This window comes from Emydura macquarii, unplaced genomic scaffold, assembly GCF_026122565.2.
Source record: "Emydura macquarii macquarii isolate MOO-44397 ecotype Brisbane River unplaced genomic scaffold, CSIRO-AGI_Emac_v2 contig_18, whole genome shotgun sequence".
Taxonomy (NCBI): Eukaryota; Metazoa; Chordata; order Testudines; family Chelidae; genus Emydura; species Emydura macquarii.
Window position 1 is genome coordinate 9556784 of NW_027130155.1, and position 24491 is coordinate 9581274.

General features: G+C 39.1%; 1 protein-coding gene across 3 annotated transcripts in view; it reads left to right on the forward strand.

The window, feature by feature from the left end:
- Window positions 1–24491, forward strand: part of XRN1 (5'-3' exoribonuclease 1) — a 62989-nt gene that overhangs the window by 6380 nt on the left and 32118 nt on the right. For all 3 annotated transcript variants that reach the window (XM_067557404.1, XM_067557466.1, XM_067557546.1), the window contains exons 2-20: window positions 1635–1867; window positions 4175–4272; window positions 4681–4790; window positions 4878–4988; window positions 5228–5310; window positions 7546–7633; window positions 7716–7884; window positions 8983–9050; window positions 10176–10310; window positions 15244–15313; window positions 15990–16095; window positions 16666–16755; window positions 16918–17074; window positions 17506–17625; window positions 18968–19137; window positions 21419–21539; window positions 21640–21738; window positions 22853–22956; window positions 23519–23650. In XM_067557404.1, the coding sequence (XP_067413505.1) occupies window positions 1635–1867; window positions 4175–4272; window positions 4681–4790; window positions 4878–4988; window positions 5228–5310; window positions 7546–7633; window positions 7716–7884; window positions 8983–9050; window positions 10176–10310; window positions 15244–15313; window positions 15990–16095; window positions 16666–16755; window positions 16918–17074; window positions 17506–17625; window positions 18968–19137; window positions 21419–21539; window positions 21640–21738; window positions 22853–22956; window positions 23519–23650 (2264 nt within the window). The remainder of the gene's footprint in view (window positions 1–1634; window positions 1868–4174; window positions 4273–4680; window positions 4791–4877; window positions 4989–5227; window positions 5311–7545; window positions 7634–7715; window positions 7885–8982; window positions 9051–10175; window positions 10311–15243; window positions 15314–15989; window positions 16096–16665; window positions 16756–16917; window positions 17075–17505; window positions 17626–18967; window positions 19138–21418; window positions 21540–21639; window positions 21739–22852; window positions 22957–23518; window positions 23651–24491) is intronic.

A 24491-nucleotide genomic window follows, 5' to 3' on the forward strand; every position in this document is an offset into this window, starting at 1 on the left:
AGAGAATATAGAAGGAATTACTATAGAAAACTAAAGAAGGTTTGGTGGTGTTTATCAGAGATGAGTGTTCAATTTTAGAGCTGAAAGCAAAGAACTTTTAACAAATGTAAAATACTAGGAACTATATGCAAAGAATTTAAATGTATGTGAAGGTGAAACCTACTTTTTCTTGGTGGTTCTTTTATATTCAGAAGAGTTCATAAGTGAGAATACTAGAATGATGTAAAATATTTGGCCAGCTACTCAAATACTGAAGAAACAAGCAACATAGCGTTTGTTTTGTTTGAAGGAAGGGAATGAGGGCACTAGTGGACAGAGCCTCGTTGTTTTGTCTTCTATTTGCTCTTGCAGAAAATGTGACAGAGGATAAAGGGCAGTTCCTATGTAAATAATGATTATTTATAAATTGCACCATAGCATGCATCTTTATATGTAGAAAATGCCACCTGCTTCCCTTTCATATGTTCTGCTTCATGTGAAAAGGGCATCCAAATCACCAAGGTTTTGGAGGTTTTTAGAGTACTGTCAGTGCAACACACCATCCTCTTGGGACTGGACAGCTGGTTCTGTGTGGCTGTGATGGGCTTTGGGCATGCTGTTTTACTCAGACCACAAAATTAGGTCCTTTATTGGATAAACTAAATGCCATTCCAGGAAGTGTACAAAAATAATTAATGAGCACCATGCATTAGCTGCCTTCTAATGCATTGCAAATCCAGCTCCAAACACAAGAAGACATTAGATACTGCTACTAAAGATTTATTTGCTCTAAATCCTGCCTCTACCTCTTCCTTTCTTCCATGATCCCCAGTAATGAAACAAAACTCTGCTTCTTCTAAATCTAGAATTCTGGATTATCAACACAAACCCAGCAACATTCCCCTAGAAATTATTTGGTCCACATGAGAGGATAGTTCAGCAACAACACAACAGGTCATCACAGGAAATGAGGAAACTGTCCTACTGAAACTGCCAGGGGACTTTTCTGAGTAGGAGTACTTACAGAACAAACAGTAGATATGGGTATATGTTTTCTTACAAACTAACCTTGTCTATATTGAGTGTTTTTTGGACAAAATTATGCGGGTATTGTTGCCCCTTGGCCCAAGCAGTTAGCCAATATTTGGAGCCATGCTGCATTATTTATACAAGTCAGGTATTTCTTTGGTGCATTTCTGTTTATTTACAAAGAATGTACACAAAGTCCCGTTTTCCTGAAAATAATAGGAACAAATGGCAGACAGTTTCCTTGCTCACAATTTTCAAGGCTGCCTTTTCCAGACAGCCCTGTGTCCCAAGGAACTCTGTCTCTGCTCCCACTCAAGGCCATGGTCTGTACATATCTTTCATTGTCTGCTGGTTTTCTGGTAGCTTTTTTCTTCTGACACACACAGCTGGGCCGAATCAGCTGGCCCCAACCTCTATGTTTACAATCAGTCCACAGGAAAACCCCTTATTTCACATGGTTCAGACCCTGCTGTGCTGTCTCCTGCTTTGGAGGGCAGCTTCTATTGTTTCAGTTATCACTGAACAAAGGGGACTTCTTCTAGGTCTGTGATTGATGGGCGCTGTTAACAATACTAATATAACTTGATATCTCGGTGATATGTGACTAAATGTGACTTTTTTTCTAGATTCCAGAATTTGACAATTTGTACCTGGATATGAACGGTATCATCCATCAGTGTTCACACCCTAATGATGATGATGTTCACTTCAGAATCTCAGATGATAAGATCTTTGCTGATATTTTTCACTATTTGGAAGTATTGTTTCGCATTATTAAACCAAGAAAGGTTTTCTTCATGGCAGTTGATGGAGTGGCTCCAAGAGCAAAAATGAACCAGCAGCGTGGGAGACGTTTTAGGTGAAAATATTTTAACATTGCCCTGTTTATAAATCCATAGAATAGCACATTTTTGAGATTTTTTTAATGTACAAATTGAAATAAGTATAAAATATATGCTTTTAAATGATGATAGTTTTGATTATACCATTGTTTGGTTTTAGTTAAATAATGATAATTGGGCAGTCATTAAATAGAATTGAAGATTTTTTGCCATACAGTTTTAAAAAAAATTGTACACCAGGGAGTACATTTCATCCCTTGCTTTTAAAGTGAACTTGAGGTTTGCATAGCGCTGCAGAGCCTAGTATAAATCATCTCCTCTTGGAACCAATGGCTTAGAACTTTGAGCTTGTAAAGTTTGTGCCTTGGTCATTCAAAGGAGCATGGACCCAAGAATGGTGATGTAGCACAGCATGTATCTTTAGGGAACAGCAGTTATAGACATGGCTTTTTTTTTTCCCATCTTTAGGACTTTTTCTCTAAATCTACATACTCCATTTTATCACTGCCAGGAAGCAATAATAGGTCTGCTTTTGGAATCTGTGAATGCCATCTCTAAAGAGGCCTTTGTGGTCACTGTATAGTGAAGTTTTTCTTGACGGCCAGTGTGGAGGAGGGAAAGAGGCTGAGGTTTGGGAACTAATAAAACTCTTGTCTCTAGTAATGTTGGCCACTAGGCTAGCTAAATAATGTAGTTTACATCTAGATCATATACAGTGGAGATAATTAAAATCTTGATGTTTACTGTTTACAGTAGCAGTTTTTGTGAATTTTGGGAACAGCAGCCATGTTGATAGGGTATATTGGAAGTTGGAGATGAGGCTTGCCATTTCCTCATGCAGCTTGTCCTGAACAACTAATGCTACAGTACTCCTTTTCCAGTGAGTGCTATGGAAAGTTCCATTCGCTGTAGGCTGGGTTTCTCTTGGTTTCACCTGCCTCCTCCACCTCGTTGTCACTAGCCAGGAAAGGGAAGGAAGCCAGAGGCTTGGAGATGTGAGAAGACCATTTTGGGGCCATTGGGAGGACAAGAAAACGAGTTGGCAAGATTGGCGTGGGGGAGGGGGAGGAGATTAGAGAGACTATTTGGGGATAAAAAAGTAAATGTGGAAAAAACAAATAAGAAAGCCAGAAGGTTTTTTTAAAAAAATTAAAAATCGATAGAACAATAGCAGGAAAAAATATGAAGGGAAATGAGTGGGATGGGGGAAAGCATCAAGATAAAAATGAAGAGATACAGGAGAAAATAATTAGAGGACAATGCCCTTTAATTCTGTGGGGAAAAGATTAGTTTAGTCAGTAATTTGACACTTGCCATTTATCTGCTGCCAGTTCAAAAAGCATTTTAAAAATGCTTGACTGAGAAGGGATTTGACATGCTTTTCATGGAACCCATCTTCTTTGGATGCTATCACTCTTATTGTCTTTTTGAAATGTTGACAGATATGAGGTCTTACTGGAGACAGGACTAGAAAACAGTTTTTTTCTTCATTCTACTGTGTTATTCACCCAAGATTGATTTTGAAGACCATTGTCTTCAAATTTTTACGTCCCTGTCTCCCATATTGTCCCACCAGCTGGTTCTCTTTTCCTCCCAGTGGTCTTTTCAGCCCTCTATATACTACTAGTATATGTTCCAGAGGGGTAGCTGTGTTAGACCCTCCGGGATTCGGCGGCAGTCGATGGGAGTTACGCAAGCTACGCAAAAAACTTGCGTAACTCCCATCGACTTCTGGGCTACTCTTCTACTCCTCTTCACTGCACTGCGCCGACAGGAACTGTGTTCCCGTCGATGCAGCATTATGCCACTTGTGAAGGTGGTCTTAGTAGGTCGATTTCTGGATTGACTGAGTGGGTCTCCACTGACTGCTCAGTCGATCCAGAGAAATCGATCTGACGGCGGCGACTTTGCTGCCGTCAGTGTAGCCGTAGCCTTAGTCTGTATACAGCAAAAACCATGAGAGTCCGGTAGCACCTTAAAGACTAACAAATTTCCGCGGGCATAAGCTTTCGTGGACTGCAACCTGATGCATCTGACGAAGTGGGTTGCAGCCCACGAAAGCTTATGCCCGCAGAAATTTGTTAGTCTTCAAGGTGCTACAGGACTGTCGTTGTTTTTACTAGTATATGTTGAGCATACATCTTATCCTCGGTGTAGGAAATTCAAAACAGCGTCTCTGTTTTCTAGGTGCACTAAAAATGAAATTAAAACACTGTTTAAGAGTTACATTTCCTTTTTTATTTACTTTAAGAAGTAACTCTAATTATTTTACTTTTTGAGGAAAAAATAGTGTATATAAAATGCTATAAACTGCATTTTTTTAGGTCAGCAAAAGAAGCAGAGGACAAAATAAAAAAGGCTGTAGACAAAGGAGAAGTTCTCCCTTCAGAAGCTAGATTTGACTCCAACTGTATTACACCAGGTAGGAAAATTTGCTGGTTATTTACAAGAAAAGTACTTTAATTAATTAGTTTGCTTCTCTGTCATCTGAAATTTTACTCTTCTCCATCTATTATATATATATTTGCTTTGAAATGAAAGCATGGGATTTTTAAAAGTGCCTGAGTGAGTGAGGCACACAAGTCAAATTGATTTTCAATAGGACTTGTTCTCCTAAGTCACTTAGATATTTTTGAAAATCCCACCCAAATTTAATATTTAAAACCTGAAAACTCTTCAAAAGTACTCCATCTTCCACACTTTGCAAAAATGAATTATTTTTTTCTGTCACTAGTCACTAATATCCCTCATAAATGTGTAAATGGAATTTTGATTAACTGTTAAAATGACAGTGTATCAGAAGATGTAACTTACAGATTTCTGTTACTAGGAACTGATTTCATGGCCAGGTTGCACGAACATCTGAAGTATTTTGTAAATATGAAGATTTCCACAGACAAATCCTGGCATGGCGTAACAATCTACTTATCAGGCCACGAGGTTATTGTGTTTACATTAATGATTTTTTAAAATAAATTAGTATTTTGCAGAATAGTGTTTACTGAATTGTTCTGTCTTTGCATTTAGACACCAGGTGAAGGAGAGCATAAAATTATGGAATTTATCAGATCAGAAAAAACAAAGCCTGATTATGATCCAAACACAAGACACTGTCTATATGGTTTAGATGCTGACTTGGTATGTGCAGTTATAATATATACTCATAATGACAAAAGGCTATTGTGTCTGTGACTTGGGCATCTATTCACTATTTTGTGGGAATATCTTACTATAAAACATTATTAAACAAAAAACTTACTTTACATTTATGGCAAACTAAAAATTCACAATGAGGAACCACAAAACATGGAAATATCCTGGCACTGGTCACTTCTTGAATAATAATTAAAACCCTTCTGAATCTCTTCTTTCCATAGATTATGCTTGGATTAACAAGTCATGAGTCACATTTCTCACTCTTAAGAGAAGAAGTCAGGTTTGGTGGCAAAAAATCCCAGAGGTAAACTGCTTCTAAAAATCTTATTCCATTTTATAGGAAGAAAGGAGGTCCAAAAGATGCTGGGCTGCTTAGAATATTTTCTTAAATGACTGTATATTTAATCAGTCAGGTAATTGTTGTATTTTAATTTGATCATGGATGACTATTATAAACACTGATACATTTCTTTAAAATAAATAGTAAGGGCCTGAATCAGCAAATAGAAAAAACGTCTGCAATTTGGTGCTTGTGGAACCTAATACCAATTGAACTATTAGAAAATCCTGGAAGCTATAGTGCACCATATTGTGCCTCTGGCTTCATGTCCTAGGGCAGGCAGCTCACACTATACTGATGCTATTTCCCACAATAGTATTCTTGTTGTTGTTGATTTGTTCATTTAAAAACCCAAAAAAACCCAAACATTAAGGACTTATCTGCAAGGGCAAATTGACCAGAATGGCAATTGAGGAATAAAGTATTCCAGAATAGCCCCCCTCTGGTTGTTCTTATTCCAGAGTATAAGAGAACCTTTTCCCAATTTCATTTAATCCACAGATTAAGATAAATCAGAAGAAGAGACCCTTCTTCTGGCATTAGAGTGTCCTCACTGGGAGCTATTTTGGAATAGTTTATTCCACAATAGCTATTCTGATCAATTTCCCCATGTAAACAGGTCCTAAGCCTGCTTCTTGGTGGCAGGGAAGGGATGGAAGGGGAGAGAGAGAACATTCTGTCTTTTATGTACAAGAAAGCTCTCAGATACTATGGTAATGAGAGCCATGTAAGTACCTAGATACATAGCTCTTGTGTTCTTGGCTAGAGCATATCAGCAAAATAAATTCCAGTGGAAAAGGACTGGACCAGGACTTATAGAGTTTAAGGCCAGAAGGGACCACCGATCATCTGGTCTGACCTCCTGTATATCACAGGCTCGAGCACGCACACACTAAACCCAGCAACCAAAATTAGACCAAAGTATTATAGCCCACAAGACACTAAACTGTTACATGCCACAGGCAGAGAATAGGAAGGATTGAAGTGCACCAAGGTCTTTACAATGTCACAGAATTGATTAAATGGGGTATACCCAGATGATCCCAGCAAGTGACCTGCACCCCAAGCTGCAGAGGAAGGAGAAAAACCCCTAGGGTCACTGCCAAGCTGATCTGGGGGAAAATTCCTTCCTGACCTCACATATCATGATCAGTTAGACCCTGGCATACAAGCAAGAATCAGCCAGATAAGCACCTGAGAGAGAATGCTTGATGCAACCTTAGAGTACTAGCCCACCCTGTCCAGCATCCCATTTCCTTTTGTGGTCATTTCTGATGCTACAGAGGAAGGAGACCAAAAAAATGCCCCAAACCAACTAGAATTAATTGAGGAGAAGGGAAAAAACCCAAAAACCTTCCTTCCTGATTGAAGCCCTTCTGCATTTATTCCCCTACCATGGAATTTAGGTGTTGCATAAGGCCTTATTCAGCAACCTTGCATAGGGTTGGATTTCACCCAAATAAACTTCAGAGGGAGGCTATTTTATACTGATAGCATACTGCCGAGCCAAAATCAGCAGTGTCTCTGCGCAGGCTTGTTCATGATGAGGGGTCTCCCTCGCAATGTTAATACTTACAAGTTATGTTGCCCTTCTTATATTCAGAGCATTTCACAGATATTCTCTAGTTAATCTTATCAACCCTGCAAAGTAGGTAAATAAGGATGGGAAAGTTGAGACACAAGTTATATTGACTTCCCCAAAATCATACACTGGGTCAATGTCACAGCCAGGATTAGAGCGCAGGAATTTGCAGTTACCATATCTGTGTTGAATCCACTAGACCACACTCAGTCTTGCAAGCCAAGCATCTCAGTTTTCTTAAAGCAGACTTTCAGTTTTAGGCTCCATTCTGCCAATATTTATGTACTTAATTTCGAAGTCACTGGCTGTACTCACATGCTTAAAATTTAGCAAGTATGTAGTTGTTCGCTGGACTGGAGTCTGATTCTCTGCTGCTGCTTAGAACACTTCCTGGGTTGCCAATAAGGCAAAATTATATTATTGAAACTGAATCTTTGTAAAATGCAATTAGTATTTATTTACTCATGAAAAAAAATACTCAGACATCATAATCTTCTGCAATAAGGCCAAATATATAGTAGCTGAGTACTTATTTTTGAATAACTATAGTGGACTATTATATACACACTTCAGAAATATTTATAAATAATTGACTTCATGTTTTGAACCATTTACAGAGCATGTGCCCCAGAAGAAACCACATTTCACTTACTGCACTTGTCATTAATGAGAGAATATATTGACTATGAATTTTCACCAGTAAAAGTAAGTATTAATGGAGCCATGGGCAAAAGATGTTAAAACTTTGTATACAAACTGGATCATAAAGATTTTCTTATATTTTTAGGACAAGATTTCCTTTAAATATGACATTGAAAAGATAATAGATGATTGGATCTTAATGGGGTTTCTTGTAGGCAATGACTTTATTCCTCATCTACCTCATTTGCATATTAATCATGATGCACTGCCACTCCTTTATAAAACATATATGGCTATCCTACCAGAACTTGGAGGTAAGTAGTTTTTAAAAAAATACTTAAACAGAAACATACTTATAGTTCTGTAAAAGGAATTAAGGGATAGGTTAAGCTTAAATGTTGCCTGTATACTCCTACTAGTATTATAGTGTTGTTTCATAGTACTTTGCTGAAGTGTGGTCCTAGTCAATTTCCTTTTGTATCTGGTTCCATGGGTAAAAACGCTTTTTCATAGCATTACTGGTTGTTGCTGTTGGTCAGGCAAGAATTTAAAAAGACAGATCCAGGAAAAGGATGGGAAGGGGCAAAGACCACAATAAGACATGACTGACTTCTCATATTGCTTTCTCACTGATAAATTTGTGAGCTACCAAAATCTGTTGTCACTCGCCCCAGAATGCTTATGTGATACATCAGTGTTATTACTGACATCTTATTATTTTCAAGATTAGTTACAATGGGAGAGCAATATTTACTTTTTCCAATATGGCTGCCACAAGTTATGAAGTCTATACATAAACTGCAGTTTTTGAGCCTATTTGTTGAATGGGTAGCATGGAGAAACCACAAGTAAATATGTAAACTTTAGATATAGAGTATTGTATCCTATCTGTACTGGGAAAATAAATGAAGTATAGTATAGCATCTTAAAAATATTAAGAAACTGCAGAGGGTTTAGTGGAATTTCATGCCTGTAGTGGATTGGTAGATGGAAAAAACTGGATGGAGTAATGGGTGAAGAGAAGGTGTTTCCATGGCCTGCATAAGATAACTAAAATATGAAAGACTCTAATTTCTGGGCGTCAGTGGGAGAATAATCGGGTGGGAATTTTGAGTTTCAATCTTACATGCAATATATTTATCAGTTTACAAACTATTATGAAGAGTTTTGGCATATACATTAACTTCAGTTGTTTGAAAGTAAGAACATTTAACTTTGTTGCTATTAGATTTGACTGACATCCTCAGCCTTGCATTTGACTGTATATGATGTGTCCAGGAAGCTTAGCAATTTTACTGGAGATTTTGTTGGGTGTCTAAAAAAAGGGTATTATTGTACATAGAACTTAAAGTGAATTTTAGAATATTTCAGTGTAAGACTTTTAATACATTGATTTTTTTCCCCCTCAATAGGCTACATTAATGAAAGTGGGCATCTGAACTTACCACGCTTTGAGAAATATCTTACAAAATTGTCAGATGTAAGTAACCATTTTTTGTACTGTGTATACATTATAGGGCTGCCCATGACTATAGCGTCTGAATGCCTTATAAAATACATAATCAAAATACAGTCTTCATAGTGAGTTCAAGCCTCCTATTTCATGGACTAAAGCTAAAGTGCATTCACACAAGGAGCTAATTCACTGCTCTGTAGAAGATTAAATCAATAGAAATCAGATGAGCATCAGATGAGAATCTGCCCCTAAATCTTTTATCGAATGACACTGGAAATGTACATAAGTTGAGAATATGTCCCTTAGCTTTATATAAAGTGTATTTTTTTACTTACTTTTTACTTATATTGCTTTATATAAATTATATATTTAATTAAATATGCCTTGAACTGCTCAGAAAACCACCACACTTTAGTTCTGATAAACCACAAAATGGAGCAAATCCTACAGATGAAGTCTCTGCTGACAGTTGTAATTTTGTCACATGATCCAACAAATTGCCATCTGAGCTGATTGTCATAATAGATTGTGGGGAGAGAGGCAGAAATTTAATTAATTGGCTTTAGATTATAACCATTACCTTATATTGAACCTGAAATTAAATGGGGAATCAGTTTAGAGTATGGAAGTGTTAGATGCTCACAAAGATGGGCAGCAGAAATCTGCACAGTTCGAAGCAATCCAGGTGGCTTTCAAGGGCCAGCCCCATTACAGTATATTGCAATAATGCATCCTAGAGATGACAAAAGGTATGGATTATTTCCATGTGGAAAAGGTGTTATCTGCACATGAATGTTTGATCCAAAAACAACTGATATTTTATAATGTACCTACACTTATTGTAGGATGGATAACATCATTTGAAAATTGTCTAATTTTCTTAAACTGTTTCAGGTTACAAGAAAAAGAAAAAGTAGGTTTTCAATTTACATTTTCTGCCTCTATGGTAAGAGGTGGTTTATGTTAGACTGCCTCAGGTCTTGGGCTAAACATTCATGTGCAGATAACACCTTATGTATCTAATACAACTCTTACAGATGACAGAAATGGCTTGCATTTTCTGTTTCATATGCTGCACTGTTCATTTAGCAATAGATTACATTGCCTTTAAAATAATAGTTTTAAATTTACTTTAATCCCTATACACAGTTCGATCGTGAACATTTCAGTGAAGTCTTTGTAGACCTAAAATGGTTTGAAAGCAAAGTAGGCAATAAATACCTCAATGAGGCAGCTGGTATTGCAGCAGAAGAAGCAAGAAACCATAAGCAAAAGAAACAGAAGGTTAGTATTTTAAATGTAGAGCTCTGAAAATGTAGAAATACTTCGCTATTTGTCAAATATGAGTATAAATACATTATATTTTAAATCTCAAAGTATTAAATTTTGTGGGTTTTTATATTTTTATTATTTCTGGCTTTTTAGAAATCAAAAATGATGGAAAAACTTAATATTTGTTGAGTGATGTGTGTCTTACACACATTTATACATTCATACGCACTTTCCATTACCATTTTCTCTCAAATTAAGCAGATACACAGATTTCTGTCTTTTATTGTTTAAAAAAGTATCTTTCCATCAGCTGCAATGGAACATAATTCAGAGGGAGAGGTCATACTGTGAAAGCTAGTCTTGGCAGCTCAGAAGATAGGTGTGTCAGGCAGATGTCTGATTTAGGTAAATAATTTGCTCCATCAGAGCTGATACCTTAGATTTTACATCAAGATGGTAACTCTGTGTAAAGTCACTAAAAAGTACTACCTTTTTTCTCTTGCACTAACCCTTTCCTCTATTTTTGTCTCTGTCTCCTTCCTCACAACTCCTGTTTTCCATTCTATCTACCTCTCCAATCTGCCTTCAGCAGCAGAAGTCAACCACTCCTATTTTTGCAGAGTGGTATTTTTCCAGTGATATTGACAGTAGTAGTAGCAGCAGCATCAGCAGCAGCAGCACAAAACTCAGCTGTGACCAACTCCATCAGTGTACTTAACTCTGCCGCTGCCTAGTACTGTTTCAGTTTTGTAAGAGTAAGGCCTGGTCTACCCTGGCAACTTAGGTCAACATAAAGTCACTTACGTTGATCTCCGAACACCTGCATCTCCACTGGCACTATTATTAAGTCGATTTAAGTCACGGCAAAAGTTGGCTTAATAAGACCAGCTCTGCAAGTGGCGTAGCGCCTAATTCGAATTTATTAATTTGATTTAGTGTCAGTGTAGACACAACTTCACTTAAATTGACTTTATTTGGCCTCTGGAGGTATCCCACAATGCCCCCTTGTGACCGCTCTGGACAGTCGCGCTGTGCTGTACTGTGTTCACGCTACCAGGAAATGTTCCCTCCCCTCAAGCCCCAGGAAGATTTGAATTTTCATTTCCTGTGCTGCCAGTGTGGAGCGAGTACTCCTCATGGCTACTGCAAAGTCCAAACGCACTCCAGCATGGAGTCGACCAGAGGTCTAAGAGCTCATCGGCCTGTTTGGCTCTGGACACTTATGGGAAGATATCCCAAGGCATGCTGGAGAAGGGACACAAGAGGGACGCACAGCAGTGCTGCGTGAAGATCAAGGAGCTGCATCAGTCATATCAGAAAGCCAGGGAAGCTAACAGCCATTCTGGCTCCTCGCCCAAAACATGGCGCTTCTACAGTGAGGTGCATGCAATTCTCGGTGGCGATCCCACCATGGTGCCGCCCCACAGCATCGATACCTCCGCTAGGTCACAGTCCATGAACGATGAGGAATCCGTGGACGAGGAAGAGGATGAGCTGAGGAGAGCAGGGTGCATGAGAGCAGGGTGTCCGTTCTCCCTGAAAATCAGGACATGTTCCTGACCCTAGAGCAGTCCAGCAGCACACAGGACAGCACTAATGATCCCAGGAAGGCACATTTGGTGAGTTTTTCTTCTTCTTAGCAGTTCTGTCCTTTTACATTGTGGGGGAAAGGGATTTCAGGCGTTTTGGTGACTGTACTGGGGAGTTATCAAGAGAACAGTTTATTTCTGTGATGAGATATGCTCCGATAACCATCAGTTGATATCTCACGGAAACTTTCATATAGGTAGCCTGTTATTCTTTGCAAAAGTTTTCTGGGGAGGGCTGTGTTGTTCCTCCCTCCACGGTAGGATACTTTGCTGCACTACGCTCCAATCAAGGGAGCCTGCATCATGGCGGAACACAGCTGGTACCCCACTGCATGCAGCAAATCTTCCCTTTCCTTGTGCGTGACCCTCAGGAGACTGATATCGCTCATGGTCACCTAGGGAAGATGTCACATGTTTAAAATACCAGAGCTATACAGCAGATGCCCTGTACTTTGTATTCCCCATTGTCGTGTCCTACCAAGTCACTTTGATTACTTTTATTTGGTTTAAGCAGAGATTATAACAGCTCCCCCACCCCACCCTCCTCAGTGTCTGCAGATCCCCTATGTAAGGGCACAGTGAGCAGACCCCTCTGGGATGTCAGGAATGGAATGAGGGTCTGTGTTTGCCCTGTGCACTGCATGGGAAGTATTGTCTACATTGTAGCAGTTGTATCATTTTCTTCACTCTGCTATCAATGGCTACCTTGTGAATTTTTTTTCATTCTGTAGACACCTCGGCCTTGGCCCCACTCTCAAGAAATGTTGCAGAAAGACTATTGCAGATTGAAAGAGGGAAAAAAAAACAAAAAACAAGAGATGATATGTTTAGTGAGCTCATGAACGCTTCAGCAGCTGCAGAGACCAAGCTCAGAACGTGGCGGCTGACCTTGTCCCAGAATATGGACATGGACAGGGAGAGTTGCAGAGAAATGCAGGCGCATGATTGCAGTACCACGCAGGAGATGCTGCGAATCATGTGGGACCAGGCAGACATGCTCCCCCATGTCTTGAATGTTCATAAATAAAAGTTTGCATCATTTCAATACGTTTCTTTATTAAATAATATCTTGTTCTGGAGGGATTTGGACGGTACATATATCGATTGGGGGGGATGTTCACCAAAGGCAAACAACATATAGGAAAAGAAATCAGTCCTGCATCTCATTGCAGAACCTGGTTTTCAAAGCTTCCGTAATGCAAAGTGCTCCACGGTTAGCTCTCAGCGTACTGCTGGCATCTGGCTGCTCATAATTGGCGGCCAGTCTTTCTGCCTCCATAGCCCAACCCTGGGGGAACCTTTCACCCTTCGCTTCGCACACATTATGAAGAACACAGCACGCAGATATCACCGAAAGGAGGTTCTTTTCACTCATGTCCAGCCTAGTGAGGAGACTCCTCCATCTACCCTTTAAACACCCAAAGGCACATTCTACAACCATTCTGCAAGTGCTTAATCTGTTATTAAAACGCTCCTTGTCACTGTCAAGGTGCCCGGTGTAGGGCTTCATTAGCCAAGGGAGCAAGGGGTAAGCAGGATCCTCCAGGATCACTATGGACATTTCCACACCCCCAATGTGAATTTTTTGGTCGGGGAAAAAGTGCCCACCTGCATACTAGAGAACAGCCCTGAATTACGAAATATGTACGTGTCATGCACCTTCCCAGACCACCCCACATAGATGTCGGTGAAATGACCCCTGTGATCCACAAGGCCCTGCAGGACCATGGAAAAGTTCCCCTTGTTGTTTATGTACTCTGTTGCTAGGTGGGCAGGCGCTAAGATAGGATGTGTGTCCCATCAATTGCCCCTCTGCAGTTTGGGAACCCCATTGTGGCAAACCCATCCAGTCACTACCCTTCGTAGCAGAAGTCTATTGATGGCCCTGCATACTTGAATCCCGGCAGTGCCTACTGTAGATTTACCAACTCCAAATTGATTCCCAACTGAGTGGTAACAATCGGGGGTTGCCAGCTTCCACAAAGCGATGGTGACTCTCTTCTCCACCGTCACAGCTTGTCTCAAGCGAGTATTCACGCACTTCAGGGATGGGGCCAGCTCCGAGCATAATTCAAGGAAAGTTGCCTTTCGTATACGAAAGCTTTGCAGCCACTGGTCATCATCCCACAGCTGCATAATGATGCGGTCCCACCAGTCTGTGCTTGTTTCCCTGGACCAGAACCGGCGCTTCCCAGACTGCAGGTGACAGGTTACAGCCTGCAACAATTGGGAATTGTTCTGCTCGATGGCTTGTAGCAGTGCAGCCTTGATGGCATCGCTGTTGCCTGTGCTTCGGGTTCTTGCTGTACTTCGAAAATACTCTATGATAAGCCATGATGTATTTGTGACGCTCACAATAATAGTGCAGAGTTGAGCCGGGTCCATGTCTCCGCTGCAATGGCAAGCACGCAGAATAAAAAAACAGCATGAAAACAGTTTTCCTTTTTGTTTGGGGGGAAGAAGGGAGGGGGAAGCAGCGTTGCATCATGGGACGATGACACTCATCGCAACAGCCACCACAGCTAGTTGCACTGTGGGATAGCAACCCACAGTACACTGCTTTGAAAGTCGAAATAAGCGTGGTGAGTGTGGACGCACGAGACCTGCGCAAACAGCGTAGTGTGTACACGTTACTGCGACTTCTAAAAATCGGCTGCTGAAAGTCAACTTTAAGTAAGTCGACTTCATTCGGCAGTGTAGACATACCCTAAGATATATGCTTTAATGTGACCAGCTGTTCTCTTGGATACTTTCTCATCTGTAGCTGCACAATAGTAGATAATCTTCTTGACTGATCCATAAAATGTCAATGGCAGCTGCTCAGAAGGCTAATTTCTCAGTTACTATGGAAAAGCGGCCCAGGTTAGGGACTGCTGATGTAATGAAGAAAAATGTAGCACGTGAATGAAGGTGATAATGAGCCAGTGCGGTCACATAAATTCCGTCTGCCCCACTTTCACTCTAGTCATTTGGACTCTATTAAAACCTACTGCGGAACATTAGATCACATAATGGCACTATTACATTAATCATTTGAAATGCATAAAATATTTAAATTCAGTTTACAGGCTTTTAAATCAGACATCTATATTAAATGACATTTAAAGGTTTTTCTCATAGTTTATTTTAAAAAAATAAGTGTGTGTGTGTCTATGTAAAGCATTTTTGCAAAAAAAAAATTATAGGGCAAAACGAATGCTACTCTTTTGGAGTTTGTTTTAAAAAGTAACAAATTAAATTTACTTCAGCATCTTGGTTTTAAGTTACACATTAAATGGCAATGTGTTATATTACCTACATATTGCTATGTATCTCTTATTTTGTTTATCTCAACTGTGAATTCATAATTTTAATAGGTTCAGGAAAACGCCATGTGTTTGGCTGCTCTAGATAAAACTGAGGATGGAGTCATGACTTCTTCTAAAAGTAAGTGCAAATTGTTATGCAATATACATACAGCAGAACCCTGCTGATCTGTATAAATATTTGGGAACCCAATTATGAATTGGTAAGGAAGTACAAACAAATACAGTTAAAAATAAACAGTAATATAATTATTTTTTCCTAGTAACCTATGTGGGTGAGGACAAAAGAAGAGATTTACTTTTTTGCTTGTATGTTTGTGTTTTAAAATGTGTTGAAAGCACCTACATAGGACATGTAATTTTTTCATTTATAAATTGAAATATACTGGTCAATTTATAAAAACAATGAATTTTTATTGATATTGGAAGTCACTCTCTTTGCCACATTTTGGTACATATTGTAAGTGTGCAGATTAGCAAATGTTTGCATTATTTTCTGATAGCATTTAGCCTCCTTTTCTGTTCTGCTCCTATAAGTTCTTTTTGGTCACAGAGTCCATAATGGCAAATTGTATAACCTCTGCAACCTTTGATCATTTGCAGACTCTTAATTCAGTAAGGTTTTGGACTAACTGATAAATATTTTATTGTTCATTCTCTTTCTGTACAGAAAGGAACATTTCTTCAACTGTGAATTCAGGAATAAAACTACAGTAACAATGTCAACACTGAATTGTCTGAAATCTTTTGGCTAAGAAATGATTGTTATTCCAAACTCTTTATTGGCTTCATTTCAGATGCATTGGAAGATGAACAAGAAGATGAAGATCTGTTTGAGACCGAGTTCAGGCAATACAAGAGAACATACTATATGACTAAGATGGGTGTGGAAGTAGTTTCAGAGTAAGTCTATACTGAGCTTGCTTTAAGTTTTTAAAATACAGAAGACAAGTCTCTTAGGGTATGTCTACATTGCAATTAAAATCCAAGCCCGGATGGGGCTTGTTGGCTCGGGCTAAATGGCTGTTTAATTGCCCAACCTTTGGAACCTTCCCACCTTGCAGGGTTCTAGAGCCCAGGCTCCAGCCCAAGCCCGGACGCCCACACCTCAATTAAACAGCCCTTTAGCCCAAGCCCCGAGCCTGAGTCAGCTGGCACAAGTGTCTACTTGCAGTGTAGACATACCATCAGTATCTGGTACCTAAGACTGCGTATCCAGCCCTCAGGGAGGGAGTTCTTGTTGTTATACTGTAGCCATGACACTTTTTTTTCATATCAGTCAGATGTATTAGTCAAGTAAGAAGTTTGCCATGATAAGCCCTTCTTTGGAAGATCCATTCATATGACACCAAGAGGGTCCAGAAGACCATGTAGTTGTTAATTACTCAAGAAGCTTTCCCTTGAATCATATATTAGTAAAAAGTAAATACAGAAGGAAAAAACTCAATGCATAACATTTCTTTCTTTTTTAAGTGACTTCCTGGCTGATCAGGCTGAATGTTATGTCCAGGCAATACAATGGATTTTGCACTATTACTACCATGGGGTTCAGTCATGGAGCTGGTAAGAGAATGAATGTCAGATGAGAAATCCTGATTTGTGTTGGGATCAAGTGAACTTTGAGTCATATATTAGCACCATTTAATGTATTTTTGTTTGCCTTTGTACTGTGTATGTTGCAGTACTGAAATGAACACAAATTACTCTTTTTTTTTTCTTCTATAGGTATTACCCTTATCATTATGCACCTTATCTATCAGACATTCGCAACATCAGTAAACTCAGAATCCAGTTTGAGTTAGGAAAACCTTTCATGCCATTTGAACAGCTTCTTGCAGTACTTCCAGCGGCTAGCAAAGATCTGCTACCTAAATGCTACCAGGTAGGCTTTATAATCTTAAGGTAGATTCATCTGATCTTTACCAGTTTTATCATACGACTATTCTTTTTTAAATAAAAAACTTTCTTCTCCTATCTTTTCTGTTCCTGTTGTCAAACTGAGCTTGACATTTGGATGTAAATGATAGGATTTTATAGCATAATATTTACTAGATCGTTCTAATACAATCTTCATATATACTATGTAGTTTCTGAATGAGGCAGTTAACTGGAATGAAGTGATAGTTTTACTTTGATTTAACATCACACTTCATCTAGCCTGAATCTTAAATTATCAAATTTTATCTTATTATCAAAATGATCAGAATTTATCTTAAATTATTTAATATTATCATCCTAAACTGAATCTTAAATTATCTATGAAAATGTAGCCAGACTGAATTCTCTTGTTGCATTGTTTTCTGATTTTTTTAGCATTTGATGACTAGCGAAGATTCTCCAATCATAGAATACTATCCACTTGACTTCAAAACAGACTTAAATGGAAAACAGCAAGAATGGGAAGCAGTAGTATTGATCCCATTTATTGATGAGGTGAGTACTTTCAGTTATATGAAAAAAATGTGTAACCAAACCCAGACACAAACCTCTTGCTTAAGTTACAGTTAAGATGTAAATAGATAAGTTTAAATTAGCATATGATTAGGACATGGAAAATGTAAACATGTTTTGCCTGGAAATTCAAAATTAAGCTTAAAGTTTAAAATATAATGTTCTGAATTCAGAAGACTTGTAGTTAAGGTTACACAAGCAACCTTGGCTTTGGCAGGAGTAGTAATTTAAACTTGCCAAATTGGCTTTCTCTGATTGTTGGTGCTGTAAGTAGGTGTATTAGTGTTGTTTTTTTCCCATAAAGACTTTATTTTTTCATAAATATACCAATGTACAAAAAAAGCAGGTTGGACAAAGTCTGTATTGAATTAAAATCACATGATATGAACAAACAGTGATGGGTGGAAGACTTTAAAGGGAAATATTTAAAATTTCAATTTGGCTCAAAGTATTCGTCATTATTTGTAAAGTGAAGAAAAAGAGATAAAATAATCAGGTTTGGTTTTTTTTCGTGCAAGGTAACAATTGATGACATATCAGTTTGTATGAAATGAAAATTGAGCATGTCAAAGAGTGACAGAAATTATCATAATAACAGATACCCAGAAAGGAAAATAAAAAGTAGAGAAAGAAGCAGAGTAAGGTCATGAAGGTTCAGGTTCTACACTGAGAACTGCACAGGTGGACTCGTGCCCAGGAGAGTTTGTGTGGTTCTCAGAGCATGATTAGGGGCCTTGATGAGTTTCTAAGATATGGGGAGCAAATGGCTGTTCACATGAGGACTATTATATGGAAGACCAAGGGGAATATAAGAATGATACATATGAGTATTTGCATCTGCAGTAGTCATACACAAGCTCTGTAAACTGTGTGTAGTCAGTACACACAGCATGTAACCTGGCAGTTGTCCTAATCTGTTCAGGTTTTGTTACATGTGTTAAATTTAAATTGGAGGAGGATGAAGTGCATTTTACATTCTGACAAATTTGTTTCCAGTTTTCATGACCTAAAGAGATTCCAAGTTAATCATTTTATTTTATTTTATTCTGGACTGGAGCAGGATAAAAAGTAGGAAGCACTTACCCACTGTTCATGTCGGCCAGCAAAGTGCAGATATCCACCTGCCTTGGAGATAAATTCCTGAAGTGAGAGGGTTGGGAAGATTGACTTGAATAGCAGATGCAGTGTTTAAGTAGAGTGGGATGCTTGAGTCAGGGACATTATACTTTTTTTCTTTGAAATATTTTTGATTGATAATCTTACTTTGGCCAGGAGTGTTAAAATATTTATTGTGAAATTTAACTATCGGGAATTTTTAATTTAGAAACGATTGCTAAAAGCTATGGAATCTTGCAACAAGTGCCTATTGGAAGAGGAGAAGCGAAGAAATACTCACAGTGAGTGCCTAATGAACTGGTATGACAAAAATACAGAGTTCAAATACCTGTCACCATGGCCAGAGAAGTTCCCTGCTATACAAAGATGCCACACCAGGTAATTCTGTAGTAATTATTGTGTAGTGGATCAATCAAAAAAAATCTTTGGATACCTATTTTTAGAATTATTCAGTGGCGTACCAAGAGAGAGGCCTGTGGGGGCATGATGGGCTGGCCCTTCATGACGCACAGCGGGGGCAGGGGGCCCAGGCCGCCCCATCTGAGCCAGCACCGGGCTGTGGGGCTGGAGTGGGAGAGGTGGGGGGCCACGTGGCAGGTAAGTGCGGGGGGGCGGAGCTTAGCTAGAGCTGGCGGGAGGGCAGGGTGGCCCAAATGTAGGCTTGGCCCCTGGGCGCCAGAGATCCACGGTACTCCACTGGTATATTTTGATATTTTTCCCAGCATTTTAGCCACAGCATCTAACTATTGATAAGGAAACTGTAAAAAGAGACCATTATTGTTCTGCCCACAATGAATAATAATAGTCACAGTTGCTAAAAGCCAAAGCAGCCATATTTTGCAAAGCCAATTTACCAGACACTAAACCACATGCCTTACATAGTTCCCTGAGAGTCACCAGACCTGCAGACCATTAAGGGAAGCAGATTCCCATGGTGGGATGCTCTAAGAACCTTGCTACCAATCTTATGAAGGTAAGACCCAGGTAAGGTAAGACTCAAGAGCATCCCAGAGAATCTCGTCTGTGTCAGTGAGGTACAGGGTGAAGACTCTGAGGAAAGTTATGTAAATACCTGAGTAGAGGTAGTTCCTGAGCAGGCCAGTTCTAGAGCAGTAGGGTGCTAAAGATGATCATTATCATTTTGAATTGTGCTCCAACAGTTTAGAGAGTTGAGCACAGATATTAAGTTATTTATTTGCCTCACTCAGGAAGCAGACAGCTTTATTTATGAACTGGAGTTTCCAGGTGATCTTCAAGGATAGCCCTAAGAAAAGTATTTTGCAATAGTCTAGCTTGAAAGTAGTGAAGGCAAGGGTGTATTATTTCAAGGTTCCAATTAGAGAGGATTGAAGATCTGTAGATGATGTGCCACCTTTACTAGCTTAGAATTTTGCAGTAACAATAATTCTAATAAGACTTTGAGTCTGTGAAATATTTGGTTAAAAGGCAAGTATTACACTCAGTAAAGGATGTATATGCTGTTTCCACCTATTCCTCCTATTGCTTCCTCGGGGCAGCAGACACCACTTCAGTTTTATCTGGACTAAGTCACGGCAAGCTGCCTTTCCATATCCCTAATTTGGTCATGCACGGAGAAAGTAATGAGCCAGTAACCTCTCTTGTTGATGAGCAGTCAACACAGCGGAGTATCATCAGTAACAGAGCTGAATCTCATCTCTCCTAGTGTCTTTACATACTCATTGAAAAGGTGGGATACCAAGGTGGGATTCAACAAGTGAAGGCCCATAGGGAGGACTTTTAGTTGCCCAATAATACTTTATGGGACCTCAGTGTGTGCGCATACCCATTGAAGGACTACTTCATTCACTGTTACAAGATCCTGCAGGCTTGTCATCTGTGCATCAAGGTTAATGAAATCAAAAGCTATTAATAGATCTAATAAAATCAGCATGAATTCCATACCCTTGTCTATTGTTAGAAGGAGATCATCCATGGATGATAGTCTTTTTTCCAATCATAGTCAAATACGATTCCAGGTTGATACAGTTCAAAGAAATTGCTCGAATTAACTCATCACCACTTCTTGATAACCTTTCAAAAAGTCAGAGACGATGGCAATTACTGAGGCCTAGTCTACACTTACCCGGAAATTCGGTGGCAGTTGACGGGAGTTATGCAAGCTATGCAGAGCAGCTTGCATAATTCCCGTCGACTTCGTAACTTCCCTTTAGCGTGCCATCTCCACTGCGCTACGCCTTTTAAGGGGGTGGTTTAGTTGAACTGACTTCCGGATCAATTGAGTCCGTCTTCACTTCTGCTCAGTTGATCCGGATAGATCGATCTGACAGCGGCAAATTTGCCACCATCATCTATGTACATACCCTGAGGTTGTTAATGTCCAAAAATGGTTTCTTGAGGATGGGCCTAATCACTGCTTGTTTAAGCATGACTGGCAGTTTGCCTTCCTCAACAAAGCTGTTAATAATCATTATAAAACATTGTCTTAACATCTCTTCACTGACTTTAATTATCCATGAAGAACATGAGATTATGTTTAAAGAGAGATTTTTTTTAAGTGTTTGAAACCAGTTTTCTCCATTCCACATGTTGAAAACTAACTTTTCCTTGACGATATGATATTCTTTGGTGAAGCTGTTTTAGTAAATACATCATTTTTATTAATATTTTCATTTTCTAGGTATAAAACAATATCTTTGGATGCCTGGCATGTAGAAATAATCCACAATAAAATAACTAAAGTTAACAAGAGCGCATTGTATTTTTGTGGGTTTCCTACTCTAAAACACATAGCACATAAGGTAAATGATTACTATATTTTGACATTTTTCCCAACTATTTCACAAATTATTAGGGAAAGATTTGACATAGGCTTCATGTGCTGTTTTTTTTCTCATCTAGTTCTATCTTAAAAAAAATGGGGTACAGGTATTCCAGCAAAGCAGCCATGGAGAGAACATGCTGTTAGAAATCATAGTTAACAAGGATTCAAAAGAGCAGGTAAGTATCTTTCTTTCTAACGATCATCTTAATTATACACTGTATTAGTTAAATTGGCCCAATTGAAGTTAAGATTAGGTTATTTTTATCACCTTCTGTATAGCATTATCATAGGAGAAAATCAAAAGAGAAAACGTGAAACCTGCTCTAGGGACCACCCCTCATAGACAGCCCCCTGTCTTAAATAACCAATTTAAATCATTCCCAAAATTTTTAGTATAATTTTGTTCAGTCTGTCAGGCAACCAGTAATGGTTGACTTTTACATGGAGCTTTGGATAAATATGATGCACTCTAATTCTTGCAAAACCACCTGTGAGGTAAATAAGTTTCCCTTGCATTTGTACAGAGGGAGAAATTGTGAGGCACACAGAGGCTGTTACATGCCCAAGGGCAGAGAGTAAATTACTGGAGAAGCTGGAATTAGAACTCCTGGAGTTCTTGTCTCCCAGTTTCAGGTTCAGACCTTTAGATCATATTGCCTTCTCATTTCTTCTAGCTCTTCAGATAGTCTGTTGACAGGTTTCTCTGTACATGGAAATTTGTTACCTATATCAGCTCAGAGAAAAAAGCTTTAATAAAAGGCATTGTAGTCAATAGTAAAAAAGGTCACGAGATTCAATGATAAATGCTGGAGGGGGGAATTAGGGTGATTAAATGTACTAGGTAGTGGGAATGTGTTGGAGGATTTGGATTTTGTTCCAATTTCAAAATATTGGCGGTTACTCTCACTAGTGCTAACTGCAAAGGTATCTGCACAGCTCCTGGAAGTGAGCCTCCTAGCCTGGATCACAGACTTGGGCTCATGGAGCTTGCATTACTGCACTAAAAATAGCTGTGTAGCTGTAGCGGCTCAGGCTCTGATGCCTGGGGGAGGAGGGTGGGCTTCAGTAGTATACAGTAAGTATCAGAATACAAAGCGAATGTGTTAAGTCTCTTAGGAGTTTTTATTGTGTATCACAAGATGATCTGCTACTACTTTCAAATTAGAGTTTTTTATTATTCCATTTATTAAAATGCTTTCAAATTTGTGTTAATTTCATGTTTAGACAAATATAGCGGTAATTTTATTTGTTTGATAGAATAACTGAATCAGAGTAACTTTTGTTTTTCAGACTGTAGAAAATGTAGCCAGTTTGGTGCTTGGAAAGTCCATCTTTGTTAACTGGCCACACCTTGAAGAAGCCAGAGTTGTTGCTGTGTCAGATGGAGAAACTAAGTGAGAACAATTGCATAGAAAGTTGCCTGCCTATGTTGTTCATTTACTTTCCTAAATGTTCCAAAGGCTACCCAGTACTCATGCAGCTTTTTAAACGCAGTGTTTCAGAGTGCACTTAGGTTAAATTACTTATTTAAAAGGAGACAGGGCATCTCAGGGTAGCAGCTAGACAAGGAAGCTCTGTTTAAAATGGTTCTGGGTGCTTGGGTAGCTTTGTGGAAGCACAAATCTCCATTGTTTCCCTCAAGATCTGTGGGGCAAACTCCATGCTTATTTTAATAGGAGTGTTTCTCATACAGAAACCTGGACAGAGCAATTTGAGGGAAAGTGCCAGGGAATCTCTTTGCAAAGTTTTCCTCTCTCTACACTCCTTGCAGGTTTTTCAGTAATGTGGGGCAATCTGGCCTGTTAAGTGAGTTGATGTGGAATGGAAACCAACCTATAAATCTTCCAGTGTTAGAAAAAAGCAAAATATATTTTCTAACTAAAGTAAGTTAATTAATAATTAGTGAAATGTAGATCTATCTGTTATGGTTAATTATACACTTATAATGTCTTCAAGGTTTTATTTGGAAGAGCCACATGGAACACAGAAGCTTTACCTGGGAAACACTGTGCCACCAACTAAAGTGGCATACGTTGGAGAGAAAGAACAGAACATCTGGTTGAAAGAAATTCAGGGGATTTCAGAACAGTAAGTAGCTAGAAAAGTAAACTTGTAATTTTGCTGTTTAAAGCTCAGCTACTTTTTGTTGTTTTATTATGGATTCAGTTAGAAGAGACTAGGACTGTTGCATATATGATAGAAAAAGATGCCACGCTAGTGAATGAGGGTGCTGGAACATAAAAATTTGGGGTGAAACATTAAATACAGTCACTTTGTGTTTACTTTTCCCATAATAGCATCTAGCCTTCTAAATAGAACTGTTTTTTATTAGCAGTTTTGACTAATAATTCTCCTGACCAATCTCCTTCATGATTTGTTTGAAGGAAGAGTTGACACACCCATTCCTCTTCCTGTAGTTGCAGCAACACTCAGAGATCCTTCCAGAGGTTCCACCACTCTGGCTTCATTCCATTTTCACTGCACTCTGGGGCTCCCCAGGGCTTTCAGAAATGCATGCATATATTGCATAGGAGGGAAGTTGATACAAGGAAAATCTGCATGCAGTGCAATTTGAATGGATCCACAGCAGCAGAAGCCCCTCCAGAAGTTACTGAATCCTGCTGCCTATTTACTGTAAATAGTGTAGAGGGAAGAGGTTCATGATCTCCACCCCCTCTAAGGATCTTTGGAGCACAGTAGGTGTCTCTAGAAGGACTGTTGGACAGGTCTTTTGATTTTATGGGGTTCAGATGCCCACATAGTAGGAAGATGGTTAATTGTATATTGATATGCAGGGTGGATCAATGCCTGACACTTTTGATATCATATCTTAAAATTTTCCTTTTTCTGGAGTCCAGTGTCTCCCACAATTCTTGATGTCTGGGCTGCTCTCCTCTCTGAAGCTCATGGAGTTGGAGCAGAATGGTCT